At 35.1% G+C, this 14,831-nt stretch overlaps 1 protein-coding gene across 2 annotated transcripts in view; it reads left to right on the top strand.

Annotated features, from left to right (window-relative positions):
• The window catches only part of LOC109051572 (polypeptide N-acetylgalactosaminyltransferase 2-like), a 66,923-nt gene that overhangs the window by 40,097 nt on the left and 11,995 nt on the right, over positions 1–14,831 (top strand). For both annotated transcript variants that reach the window (XM_042768908.1, XM_042768909.1), the window contains exons 3-6: positions 2,269–2,422; positions 13,569–13,667; positions 14,136–14,203; positions 14,761–14,826. In XM_042768908.1, coding sequence (XP_042624842.1) covers positions 2,269–2,422; positions 13,569–13,667; positions 14,136–14,203; positions 14,761–14,826 — 387 coding nt within the window. The remainder of the gene's footprint in view (positions 1–2,268; positions 2,423–13,568; positions 13,668–14,135; positions 14,204–14,760; positions 14,827–14,831) is intronic.

Here is a 14,831-nt window from a genome sequence, read left to right as displayed (position 1 = left end):
CTACTGTATGTGTGCATGCTGCCTGTCGGAGAGCACTTTGTCTAGAATTTTGCGTTGTCAAGTGAAGTGTGGAGGTCACAGCTGGGACGCTCTGTTTTCCTTTGAGCAGCTAATTAGTCTGATGACAGCCCCGGCAGTTCTCTGCCGTGGGACAAGCTATCGACCTTGCACAAGTAGGGTTTGTGTTTTTTCTGGGTGTTTCAGTGGTGTTGTACATTATATTGGAGATGTGGGCATCTTTTTGACTTAAATTACTGGCCTGAGCTCTGAGATGACCTTTTTTGAATCTTTCTGTCCCAGCTATCGCAGAAGGCCAACTTTAAAATTGTGAGACAGGACTTTTATAAATGTGTCTGTCACCCTTTGGTGGATGAGTGCATTTGGTGCAATACAATTCAGGATTATTAAACCTTAGCTTTCATTAACTTATGCATCCTATATTACATCACTGTTGTGCACAGAGCGTAACGTTGATCCATTGGCTTCTATGCATTATGATTTATCTGACTTGCATTTTACAAAAAAAAATAAAAAATCACCTGATTCTAGTGTGCTATATAATAGTAATGTGCCAGTATTTTTTGCTGAAAGTTGAACTTTTGAATTCTCCCAAAAGGCTTGAACAGAAACTCTTCATCTGCTTGAATTAATCTTTTATGCTATCTTTTCATGTTCAAAACGATTAGTTGGCAGGATTGAGTACCAGTCCCCTTTAATATCTTTCAGGGACATTTATGGGTTTCATAATGTTGACAAATGATCACTGGTTATTACACTTCAGAGTACTTGATTTCACCTTAAGGATTCTTGTTTGAAACCATTGGAACATGTAGGCTAGTTAAAAAGACAAGGGTACACAAAACAAACTTACACTGTTGATTTCAAACTATATTGCTGGCCTTTCTGATTTTTCTCAATTCTGCATAATGTACTCTTACTTGAAATTAACACAGCAACATTTTTTTTATCCACTTTGTGTGTGCAGATTAAAAAAAAAAAGGTTTTCTTTGTATTTCTTGTTGTGTATATAATGTTACAAATGTTATATATTAAAAAGATTTTAAAGACAACAACAATAATTAATTTGTTGACAATAAATTAACAATAATGTATAATAATGTAATTTCTTTTTACAGTATATTATAGTTGTAGTGTTGTATTTGTGGTGGTAGTGGTGTTATATTAATAATACATTAATATTTTTTTTATTTTGTTTAAGCTTTCTAAAAGCTTACATGATACTACTAGATGTTTATAGAAATGAACATAATAGAAACGTGGTGTAGTATATAATTAAGTGGTTAAGACCATATCAAGAGTTTAGCTTTTCCTTTCAGTTCTACTCCTAATTTGAAATGTTGTCTTTTGTTCATTAACAATTCCCATGGCAGTGGTCTTGGCCTTTGAGTTGTTGTTAGCGCTCTGCTGGATAGCTGGCATCAGTGGAATGTAATTCTCACTCAGGTTGGTCGAATTATAATGCAGAAGATGTTTGCCAGAGCCCTGCTAAATTAATCTTTTATTATCTTTTTTAATGATAGACAACATAATCAAATTCTGCCACGTTTCTTGAGGTCTAAGTATCTTCCCAGCCATCTCTGCCCTTTAACTCAATGACAACGGCTACTGCTGCCATGGTACTGTGGGATGTGACTAACATCAAAATGGAAAAACAGCATTTTTTTGTTGAGAGTAAAGGCTAAGCTTGTGGTTGGGAAATAATTTAATGCAGACTGTTATGGAATGGCTCCATTTGGCAGATATCCTGATGTATTATCATTTGGAAAATGTCTTCTTTGACAGATTCACCTGGATTGTAATCAACTAAAGATGTCTAGACGGCTCCTTTCACATTCTTTTTGGGCAACTGTGATTTATATTGTAATAATGGGCAGCAGTGCATTCAGGATTTTTGTCTTGGCTAAAAGAGATGCTTCTAAGAAACATGAGTATTTCATTCAAAAACACAGTACACCTTTGTTCTTTATATTATAGTGTGAAAATTTGTCCTTTGTAAATGACAAGCATGATGTCTTTGGACACGTACTTACTGACTATTATTCAGGTGGAAAGTAGCCTACTCATACAGTATGTTTAAATAATCAATCCACAGCATTTGATTCATGTGTACACAGGGTAAAAATCAGCCTTTTGGTAATAGAAATGGCAAGAAAACAATTTATTTTGCATTTTTTTTGTTGCAACGATCTAGATGTCCTGTTTACTCTGACATCCAATGTTTAATCATCCGTTTGTCACATTTTTCAGGAAAGGTTAGGTGGCAGGACTTTGACCAGGACCTGTACTTGGGAGCTACAGCGGTGAGACCAGGGCAGGATCCCTACGCCCGCAACAAGTTCAACCAGGTTGAGAGTGACAAACTCAGAATGGACCGCAGTGTCCCTGACACCAGGCATGACCAGTAAGTCCCAGTCAAGTTTTTAGCTCACCTCATTTTCATTTCAAGTGCCCCATTATGCCATTTTTAAGGTTCCTTATATTGTTTTAGGAGTCTCCTACAGTAATCTCCCCAAGACTAGAGAAGCAGTCTTCAGTAAAATGATCAGGGTTCCCACGGGTTCTTGAAATCCTTGAATGTTTGTGAATCTGAAAAAAAAAAAAAGTTAAGGCCCTGGAAAGTTTTTGAAAATAAGCATACATAGATACAGGTCCTTGAAAGTGCTTGAATTAATTGTGTGCAAGAAGTTTTCTAAAAGAAAAAAAAAATCATATTGTTCCCTCCGGTCCGCTAATGTGTTATTTCGCCAACACTTGATTTATGTTGGTTACACGCATTTACGCTTTACGTTAAGTGTTACCATGATGCTCATGCTCATATGAATCTACTACAATGGTACCTCAACATTTCACACACAAATTCAAGCATCGCCACTCACTATGCTCACTTACCGGAAATAACGTCATATTTCTGAAGCGTGATACATAAACCACACTCGAAAAATATAATGACACGCTATACAAGATTTGAAAAGACAAATCGATTTTTAGTATATTTCAACATAAACACACATCGCTAGACAGGTAATGAACACATAATTAACATTTATAATTAATATTCGGCTGAAATGTTGTAAGAACGATGTGTTTAAAGAGAATAAAAAATAATATAAAAATTAGATTGGTCCTGCCTGTTGTTTATTAATTCTAGTGATGATGTTCTACTATGTTGTCTGTTGACATTGTACGCAAAACATGCAGTGAGTCAGGGAACTTACCAGTGACCAAATTCATGTACACGATGTACTGATTCAAGAACTCGGGAGCTAGGGAGCTGATTGAGACGCACCCTTGGTCATGCGGTGCTTTTGTGGGGATATTTTGTATAGGATATTGTCTGCTGATATGACAAGTTTGCTGTATATTGTAATAATAAAAAGCATGTTTGACAGCTATATATACATCAAAAATACATTTGCAAATATTATTTAAATTTAAAATAATGATTTTCTATTTGAATATATTTTTAAAATGTAACTTGTTCCTGTGATGGCAAAGCTGAATTTTCAGCAGCTGTTACTCCAGTCTTCAGTGTCACATGATCCTTCAGATATCATTCTAATATACTGATTTGGTGCTTAAAATGCATTTATTATTATCAATGCTATAAATAGTTGTGCTTGCTTAAAATGTTTACTTTTTTAAAGTGAAGATGAGTCATGGATGGGTCTTCCAGCATGACAATCACCCAAAACATACCGCCAAGGCAACAAAGGAGTGGCTCAAGAAGCAGCACATTAAGGTCATGGAGTGGCCTAGTCAGTCTCCAGACCTCAATACTATAGAAAATCTGTGGAGGGAGCTGAAACTTCGAGTTGCCAAACGACAGCCAAAAAACTTTAAGGATTTAGAGAGGATCTGTAAAGAGGAGAGGACCAAAATCCCTCCTGAGATGTGTGCAAACCTGGTGACCAACTACAAAAAACTCTTACCTCTGTGCTTGCCAACAAGGGTTTCTGCACCAAGAACTAAGTCATGTTTTACTTGGATCAAATATTTTTTTCACTCACTGAAATGCAAATCAATTTCTAACCTTTATATAATGTGTTTTTTCTGGATTTTTGGATGATATTCTGTCTCTATCCGTTAAAATAAACCAACCATAAAAATTACAGACCCTTCATTTTTTTGTAAATGGGTAATCTAACAAAATCATCAGGGGATCAAATAAATATTTTCCCCACAGTAAATAGCTGTCAGAGATGTCAAGGCAGGATTGACAATACTGAATCATCAGGGTGTGGATGAGTAGAGTGTAACAGTGGAAAATAAACAAGTAGTTTAAATGGAGAATGAGCTTGTCCTCTTAGATGCGGTCTTGGGTGTTATGAATCTGATCAGCTGTAACAGTCTCACTTGTGTTTAAGCTGAAAGGTCTTGCAGGGGAAAATCATTTTCTCCTGAGTGGGCATCTGAAGGAATGTCATATTTGCTGATGACACAAATAGGAATATCTGGGGACTCATTTTTTCCTCTCATAAATTGGCCACTCACCACTCTCTGGATCAAATAATGTGTTGCACATATTTAGCAAAAACGTTCGGTTTGGACCGGTTTAGTGTTACTTTTTAGGATTCATTTTTAATAATTGTTTAAATGCTGTAAGATGTCCATATTGTTTTCCATCACCAGTTTAATGTAGTATACTGTGTTTTTTTTATTATTATTATTATTATTATTAATAATAAAAGGACTGTAGAGGAAGTTTTGCTAACTTGTGCTACTTTTTGATGTTAGAAAAATGCTTGACCATCCACATTCAGCAATTCCTTTTTAGTGCTTACCAGCTCACCCGGTTTAAAGTTTATATTATAACAAGTTCCTTAATCATTTCAGTACATTCTTTTTTACATGTCAAAACGCATTGCACACAAGTTTTTAAAGGTACTCCATCATTCAAAAGTTTAAGTATGACTTTTTGTTTTTCAGGATTCTTTGGTGAATGAATAGAAAGTTCTTTAGAACAGCATTTATATGAAATGAAATCTTTCAAAACAAAGTAATCTTACTGACTTCAAACTCTAGAATGGTAGGCTATTTAGTAAAAGACAGGCTGTTTAATTTTGTAGAGTCAGTTAGAGAGAGAAAATAGGTATGTTAAACATATACATATTTGTATATGTGTATATATATGTGTATGTAAATATTGTTTATACAAAATTAATTGAAAAGCAACACAAAGTAGTGCCACTGATTTATTCTTTTTATTTTGGATTTTTACAAAACCTGCCTTTCTAGAGCAGTTCAAATGTGGCTTAACTCTCGAGTTTCAAAAAGCTTCAGAATCCTAAGAAATATTATCTGATCCTCTGAACGTAACATCATTAGAACTGCACTTAGCTCAGACTGAATCGATTGCGTGAGAAAATGTAGTTTCCATCAAACACTCATGTTACTGCGGTGTTATAATGACTAGATGTAACTGTCTTTTATTGTGATTCAGACAGCTTAGATATCTTCACACAAAACATCTTGAGCATCTTCACCGGAAACCACATTTCCCTTATTTCAGAGGGCTGACGTAAAAGCTATGGGGGGCTTGGCTGTGCTTAAACGAACATAAAATGGTCCCACAGCCAGTAGTTGTCTCAGAATTAGCTGTTGTAAATGGTATGATGAATTAGTGCTCTTTTTTTTAACTACCTGATGTTAGGCAGAAACAGATTGCTCTGAATGTTTCAAGGATGATATTTGCAGGGTCACAGTGTCCTAAAAAATGTTTTAAATTCAGTTTTATCAAATGTATGGTCATAAGTTTTAAATGGTTTATCAAAAGTCTTAATTGTCATTTAAAGAGGTCTTACATTTGGGGACGGAAAAACAGGATTCGTGACAGCCTAATGTGAGTATAAAACTTCAAAAGGCTATGATTGAATTTAATAAATGTGAGCGATGAGTGTTCAATGTCAAAACACAGGGCTGTTGCACATTCTACAATCTATGAATAGAATGCATTTATGCCAAGCAATTAATCATGATGTACTGTTGATGAATTATGACATTGTTTATGTTATGGTGTTTTTTGAAAAAGTACACATTTTGTCTCCCTCATTTTTTCTGAATAAGCAGCTGGAAGTAGTAGCCAATATATATTTCAAAATAAGAGTCCTGATGTATTTCAGTTTGTAATTACATGTCCTGCATTATGAAATTATGACATTTTTATCTGGGTATTATTGATTTTCTTTTTCTTTTTTACACATAAGCTGTATCTGGCAGAAGACCAAAAACATTAGTAACACATTCTGGATACAGATTTTACTTGTATCTGCACAATAATCTTTTTATTGCCTTTTTAAAAACATATTATTACTTTTTCAGAAAACTCCAATATCAATTGATACAAAAACTTTACTTTTTTTATAGTATTGAGTATTTTTATATTTTACAATTTTAAAGATGTTTTCCAGTTGACCATGTGCCTCAGTGAATATGTGCCTTACTTAAGTAAAATAATCTAATATGCATGATTTGTTTTTGAGAATTTTTAGAGTTTGTTCGGTGGGGACATATGGTATTAATTCTATTTGTGCTAAGTAAAAAAATAAAAATAGTAACAAAATAATGAGTTTTAAAAACTCTGCAGATACCCTGTGTTTCCCAATATAGCAAAGGCTTTAGTTCTGAGAAAAAAAAAAAATAGAATGAATTTTGAATTTATGTTGCTTGGGGGTTTGCCATTTTTAATACTTTGGTTAAGTCTGGTTTAATCATGTGTTTTAGTTATATAATAGTTGTGGACATGGCATTCATTGGTTTATTAAAAGCTTTATTGAGAAACATTGAAGAGCGTGTTCTTACCCTCTTTGCTTTCAAATATTCACTGCTATCGCCTCTGTCTGTGGTCCTGTCTCAGCCTGCGTGTGGACTGACACATGCGTTTGAAGAGCCCAGCATGTGGGGTGAAGGTGCAGAAGGTTTAGGTTGGCCAGTGAGTGCTGTCTTCCACCATTGTTTCCACTGAAGGCCTGCAGTGCAGGGCTGGGCTCCTAGGACTCAGTGATTTACTGCCGACATGCAGGAAGACTTTGTCAAAAGGAGGGCAGCCCTCTTGTCGGTTCTCCTCTCAACATAAACAGGCTGTTGCCCTCTTAGGAAATTACCCTCCCATTGCACAGGGATGAGCTTGGCCATTGATTTAAAAAAACAAAAACAAAAAAACCCTTTACAAATAGCCCTATGCAATATATTGACCTCAAAAAACCTACACACATCTCTGCATTGTGGTGATTTGTGGTTACAGGAAGGAATCTTTATTGTTGGTGTGACTGTGTTGTTTACGGTGTACTACGATGAGATGTGAATATGCAGTTTAAGAACTGGATGTTTGTTACTATGTAAAAATCCAGCCCATAATTCCTGGAATTCAAGTGCCCTTTTGCCACTGGATTCTGATTTAAATAAATGCGGCAACTCTTCACCGTTCATACTGGACACGTTCTTGCATCCATGGCTGTTTTTAGATCATTTTTCTAAATGAACCTGTGCCAGACCAACATGTTTGACAGTTGTTGCATTATAAAAATTACAATTTCAGAATTGTAAATAAATCGAAAACAAAACAACAAAAACTAAAATCAATTATTTAAATACCACAGCTGAATTTAGGCATCACGTTATAGCAACATTAATACAGTATACATATATGTACAGTATAAAAAGTGGATATGATTTTAGGATAGTTTTATTAATTTACTCCTTACCACTTATTCACAACACCATAAAACTTTGTCTATCATGCTAATTGCTATGAATATCTATTATTATCATGTAAGTGTCTCTGCCAGAGCTTTTAGAAAGCTGAACCAGGTATAAAAGCAATTATAACTGTTATTACTTATAATTATAAATATTAAGGTTAAGTGAGTTTTAGATTATGGAAAAGGCAATCTGAATGTAAAAACAGGGAAAGTGAGCAAGAATACTGTCCAGTATTGTACAGTAAAAATCTGGTAACATCAAATGGCTTATTTTATACTGTTTTGTCCAAATAAATTAATAATCAACTCTAAAAACTAAAACCAGTTAATTTGAATTTAGTCATAACAACATTATAACGTACCGTGTGAATGTATATTTATTTTGACTTTTGTCTGCTAAAGATGACCTTTTTATTTTACGATCTGAATGTAAATCACCGAAACATTTAAAAAAAAAAAAAGTCTGGTAGCAGATGCAATGCAGAACAATGCATTTCAAGACACGGCATGTCATGTGCCATCTAGCTGTTTTAGTTCACATGAATGCATCCTGTGTGAACGGCTCCTGAGTCAAGAGTATGGATGGAATTGAATATTCTGCTTTCTGGGAACAGAGCTTTAATTTATGGTGCATCACTAAGCCCAGCAGCTGATATTTGCATCAATAAGCCATTAACAGATCTCTGAATGATGAGAACCCACTTTTTTTTTTCTTTTTTTTTTGTGTTTTTGGAGATCCATCAAGCAGCAAGGACATTCACTCTCTTGAGCATGACCTTCTAAGCCTGCCTGATTTTCAAAATCCCTCTCAACAGTCTAAGCTCTGGCCCTTTCTTGGAGAAAAACTACTGTGTGCTTTGGCCGGTGTCTGCCTGGCTTTTGGGAATATCTCACAGTGCCGCCAACCGCTGCAACTGGCAGAGCCGTCGTGAAGTCATTGACCGATGTCTCCATGAGCCACATAAGCAAACATTGACCCACTGTTGTATGACTGTCACACAGGCTGTGTAATTAAGATGCGTTTCTCACTCACACTGCCCAGTCCTATTTCCTCTCTTTGTGTCAGCATTTCATATCGATCTGATCCCTCCAGGTCCAAAGTTTTATTTGTCACATTTGTACAATTGCAGTGAAATGTTTTGTCTGCCCACCTCCCATGAGTGTGCTTTGGAACTAATAGAAAAAACAAGAGAATACAATGCAAGAAAGGGGAAAACACTGGATATATTTGCAAAAGGACAAAGGTGCATTTTGTTTACAAATTTGCCTTTTGAATGTTCATTACAGGTTGTGTAAAACCTGATGGACATTTTTTCCCATGATCTGAAGAGCATCTTAAACTTCAGCGAAAGCAAGAACATATAACCGTCTGTACAGAAAGTCACATCATCAATGACATTAGCTTATTAGCTTATTTGAATAGAGACTTCAAAATGTAAAAAAAAAAAAAAAATCAGTATTGCATACTTATTTTACTTGACAACATGTATTTGTTTCACATTTTTAAAAATCGCAGCTATGTCCAGATTGAAATAGTTTCAAATCCTCGATTTTCAAAGTGGTCTCAGACATCTGGCCCCAGCTGTATGTGTGAAGTGTGAGGGGGGGATTCTGTTGAGTACATAATGGTTGATATGTTTATTCTTAGGCATCGTAATCTCACGTCAGCTGGATGTCTGTTTTAGTCATTTGGCAGGGGATGTTACTGGCACGGCTCTCAATCACTGTTGACTATAGTTCGGTTGGACAGAGTTCAAACTGAATTGTATATGGATGTGACCTGACCTGAATGGAGCAAGAGCAAGTTGTTAAAAAAAAAAAAACCTTAATGAACTCGAACTATAAGATGTATTTATGTAAATGTAAATATTTAATTATTAAAACTAGTTGTTATGAAATCTGAAATGCGTTAGGTTCTTTGTAGCATATTTTGTTGTATTTTATTTTGTGAATTAAATGATGAATTTATTTTTTCCTGGAACAGAGCACAGTTGAATGATAGAAGAGCCTCTGACTGGGACCTTAATTCACTAGATGGATAGATAATATTTAATATTAGTATTAACTGCTGCTAAGAGAAGAATTCAGAGAACTGACCTCAAATAGCTACTGCAGCTTCTGCTTTCAGCAAACACAGAGCCATCACAGATTTATAATTGTGTTTAAGGCTGAAGCTATTGGTTAGCTATTAGGTGTTTCATGTTTTTATTACAAACAAAACTAGATGGAAGCAAATAATAAAATGTAATGTTTTTATTTTATTTTATTATTACTAAGCCTTATTGAAGGCTTATTATATGACTAAATAGACCACCAAGATGAATTGCCAGTAAAATGCCAGTAAAATGGAAACTGGAAAGAAAACACTCTAAATTTAAGCTTTCTGTCATATTAGATCATTTAATGGTTTCTGCGGTGTTACAGGCATTGCACAGAGAATTAAAATGGGATATGCAAGAGCATATTCATCACAATACATATTCAGAAAGGAATGCTTTAATGTCCAAGAATTTGGTTTGCAATTCTTTGGTTTAGATGGTGGTTAATGCAGCAGTTTTAATATGCATGTGTCCGTTCATTCTGATAAACAGTGGAAGTTGTCTTTGGGTTTGTTGCTGTAAACATGTTTGGCTTGACCAGTGTTCCTCACTGCAGCTTCATGTAAACGTCTTGTCACTCTATGTCAGTCAGTTTCCCTCCTGGAGAGCTGCTGATGCTGCAGATGACATTATCCTTGTTGTAAGTCTTCTTATTGCTGCTCTTTCACCATCCCTGCAGCGTGTGAGCTGCATTCCTAATGCTGAAGTCACGTTTGGCTCGGAAGACACACAAACCGTGTGTTTAAAACGGCCGCAAGACTTTTTAAAGGTCAGAGCGTTATATAGTTTGTTTGCTGGAATGCCAACCTTTTGTATTTTCTCCCAGAAGTAAGAAGAATTTGCCCTCCATGTTTTTGCACCATTACCTTCTAGTAAATTTACCCCAAACTAAAAGAATGAAGCGCACTAGTCCTAAATCCTTCTGTTAAATGCTTACCTAAGCTGGTAATGAGGAACACATGCTCTTTGTTTACTCCTGAAAGACTCTGCTTCTGTTTTGTTACCCCGATGGCACCAGGCCACGTGCCTTATTGGAAATGTTTTTGGCGGGTGTAGTTGTTGTCTCGCTGAAGCCGTACCCTATGTCTGGAGTTCAGACCGCACTTAAAAAAAAAAAAAAAATGGACGGGCTTGCCAATGACTTAATGAATGATGTCTTTCTGCACATGATGTGTTTCTTGTTTAGTCCATTTTTTAAAATTAATTATTACTGAGGTGAAGTGTTTTCCTTGCATTAATACTGCTCATAAATGTACAGCAAGTGTACATTAATGTTGTAAAAATAAATAAACCAAAGAAGTATATGTAAAAATTATAAATAAAATAACGATACAACACTAAAAATAAACATATCTATAAATATAAAAATTAAAAAACAATATAACTTTTCCAAACAATAAATAAATGTTCTATCAATATTAATTTAATTAATATTTTTACTTTGCCATGCCATATTGTTATCCATTCAATGCTTTTGTCATGCCATATATTTTGTGTGTGTGTGTTTGTTTAAATAACTTTGCATAAATAATACCAAGATAATTTTAAAAAAATATGTTATTGATAAAAGTTATTTATTGATTTGCATTTTTATTTTGTCTAATGATTATATTTATTTTCTGTTTATTATTAGTTTATATATTTTTTTAATTTAAAAAATGAAGATATTTGTAATCAAAGGTATAATATTACGTTTGTGTTTTTTGCAGAGAAATATGAATGATTATTATAATTAAATTATTCATAATTATTGATTAATTTAATGTTAAATATATTTTAATGTCATTAAAAATTATTACGTAATGTTTATTTTGCAGTGTTATGTAATTATAAGATATATTGTAAAATTAAGATAAATATTGTTGGGTATTGTATATAAAGTTATGACATTAAGTATCTAAAATTATTAAATGCTAAATTTTAGATTTGTTAAGGAGGATAATTTATGACTCGTATATAAAGATTTATATAATAATATAATTTTATTTTTTTAAGTTTACATAATATTTTCAGAAACTTTATTTCAATATTAATTATACAAAGTTAAGTATTTAATTACATATATTCTTTATTAATTGTATGCATTTTCTCAAAATATGTTAATTTGACATTTAACCTTATGTAATTACAATCTTTTTAAGTTGCCCATTATTTTCTATGAGAGTGTCACAGGGAAAAATATATGTTATTTTCTTAATGCAGTGTTTAATTACATTTATTCATGGGATCTTATTTTTCAGTAGCTGGTTTAATTGCAGCCACACTTAGACCAGAACCAGTCATAGAGACTAAAACATTAAGCTGGCATTCAGCACATGCACCAGAAACAGTATTCTATTAGCTATTGATTGAGTGGTCCTCACTGCATGCAACAGTGCAGTTCTATCAGAACTATAAGCCAACACAAAGTGGGGCTAGAATTTTAGGGGATAGCTTGTGCCATATCTTGAGGTCAAAATAGCAGTCCAGTGGGATATGCTCTAGTCAATAGCGGCTACTGTCAGTTATTCAAAGCATGAGACCTCAGCAAACAGGGCTAGAAATGAGTGCTGCATGCCAAAATGTATTCCTTACTGGCATCCAGAGTGTATTCCTGAATAAGTCGTCTTTTAAAAGGAGAGTATGATGCCAATGGGTCAGGGCAAAGATTGATAGAGTGCTGGCCCGTTTATGCAATCCTTTCAAATGTGTCAAGGAGACTTTATATAATGTGATTCAGCACCCTGAGGTAACATTTTTCAATGACTTGAGCTGCAAAGTGGAAGTATTTAGAGTTGATTGTGGTGCCATGCGGGTGGTTGGAGGCCAAAAATATGCCAGTGGGATATCGTGCTTGTCTTTAGTCAAAGTCCATTCATTAATGATTTATTCCTCATGAGACCTTAAAATGAGTTGCTGGCCCTTCAATGCAAAGATTGATAGAGTTGAGGGGAAAAATATGCAAGTACTTTCTGTGTCGTCATATAACTTTATGTATGTGATTTCTCTGGCCGTAATGGAATTATATGATGCCAAGTGTGTAGTATTAATGTCATGCATGACACTAATCTCATCCCTTTGCTGAAGTCAGTTTGGAATCTCTGATGGTGGGCTCTCTCAACCCTGACCTGTTGTTTAACAGCAGTGTAGGAGGAATTGACCCCGATTCCCCTGCCAGGCATCCAGTGGTCACAAAATCGATAGAATCAGTGCAGAGGAAGCATTGTGCGCTCTTATCCTCGATGAGAGGTGCTAGGAAACCAAAGGATTAGCCCCATAGCTGTCAAATTAAAACCTCCGGGATATAAACCGTGTGGGTGTGTTGCTGAAACCTTTATAGTGTGCATGTTTGGAGACTCAAGTCCAGAGAGTTTAAGCATGCATGACCTCCTGTCCATCTCAGCCTCAGAGAAGCATTAAATGAATGTGGGCTTTGAGCTTTTCTGAGGGCATGAGACTGCATGCAGGTGTAACACTAGCAGTGTGACAAATTATGGGTTTTCACTGTGTACAAGACGTTTACATTTTCTGAAGAACTAGTGGTTTGTCCACATCAAACTTGCTACCATTCTAGGTGGTTACTAGGTTATTCCTTACAAGAGACCATGTCAAATAAACTCATGTCAAACCCTCTATGATATAGGGTGTGTCCCTCTGTAGGGTTAGTGGTTTTTGTGTGTGTGTTTGTAAATTTAAGAGTGACTTTTTTGCAATGTATAAAATTCTTGCATTTAAAAAAATGTAAGTGAAACTTCTATTTTCCTAAACACATCTTCCGTCACAAACAGTGGAGGACAGATCTTTCTGCGTCCAGTGTGGTTATCACTTTCCACAACGAGGCCCGTTCAGCCCTGCTGCGCACTGTGGTCAGGTGGTTCAGCACAGTGGAGGACAGAAATAAACTGTTCTGCGTCCAGTGAAGGTTGCACACTTTGATGCAACTTCGAGGCAAAAAACCTTTCAGCCCTGCTGAATATAAACAAATTTAAAGCAGTGTGGTAAACAGGTTTTAAAAAAAAGGAAACATAATAAAGCCAACATGTCAAATAACAATGTTCACTGAATACATTATGATGTAGAACTACACTGTCACCATACCAAAAATTTAATATTGATAGATATCATTACCAGAAACATTAGAAGATTGCTAAAATCTCTTGCTCTCTCTACACTTCTGATGAATAAAACTATTTATTTATATTACAAAAACCAAAAACTTTTTGAAATAAAATTTAACCTTGTCTGTCATATCAGCTAAGATCTAGGCTAAAATCTCTTGCTCTCTCTACACTTCTAAACATACCTATTCATTCAACCCTTCCTCTTTCCCTGTCTTCAGTGTGTTGAAGAAGAGTCCTCCTCATCTGGTCAAAGAGATCATATTGGTGGATGACTACAGTGACAACCGTAAGTGTTTTGAACTTTAACCCCCAATCAAACTAAATGGTGCAGAACTACTAATTACTAGTTAGCCTCTTGTTTTAATCAAATCATCATCTGTAGACAAGAATTCAAATTAATGTGGTAAAACTAATGCACCTGATTATATTTCAGTGTGTCTGAAATTAATCAATATTTGAAGTGTTTGTAACTTGGGTCATAGATATGTCAAAAAAGAGACACAATACATTAATGTTTCAAGAAAATATGATCCTTGATCATTTTCTAGTGGATTTCTCTTTGCCAGCTCTCCCTCAGATTTTTCAAAGAAATTTGTCTCCCAGTTCCCTGTCCTAAAGTTTCTCAAGACCAGAAATACGTTGTAGCAAGCTGTACTGTACATGATGTGCCCTTATTAAATATATGGTGACATTTTTCTGGATTAAGGAAGTGACACAACTTGCCCAGTGGCACATCTTACCACATTCCTCCTGTGTATATTAACTACAGCATACTGTATATTATAGAAGAGATGTATTGCCCTGAACACTTGAGCTGACACAATGTTTTCTCTGGGCTTTCAGCTGAAGATGGTGCTTTACTTGGGAAAATCGAGAAAGTCAGAGTGCTACGGAACGATCGTCGAGAGGGTGAG

Source organism: Cyprinus carpio, chromosome A13, assembly GCF_018340385.1.
Source record: "Cyprinus carpio isolate SPL01 chromosome A13, ASM1834038v1, whole genome shotgun sequence".
NCBI lineage: Eukaryota > Metazoa > Chordata > Actinopteri > Cypriniformes > Cyprinidae > Cyprinus > Cyprinus carpio.
The sequence above is the reverse complement of the archived record's forward strand: the minus strand, read 5'-3'. Positions and strand labels throughout refer to the sequence as shown.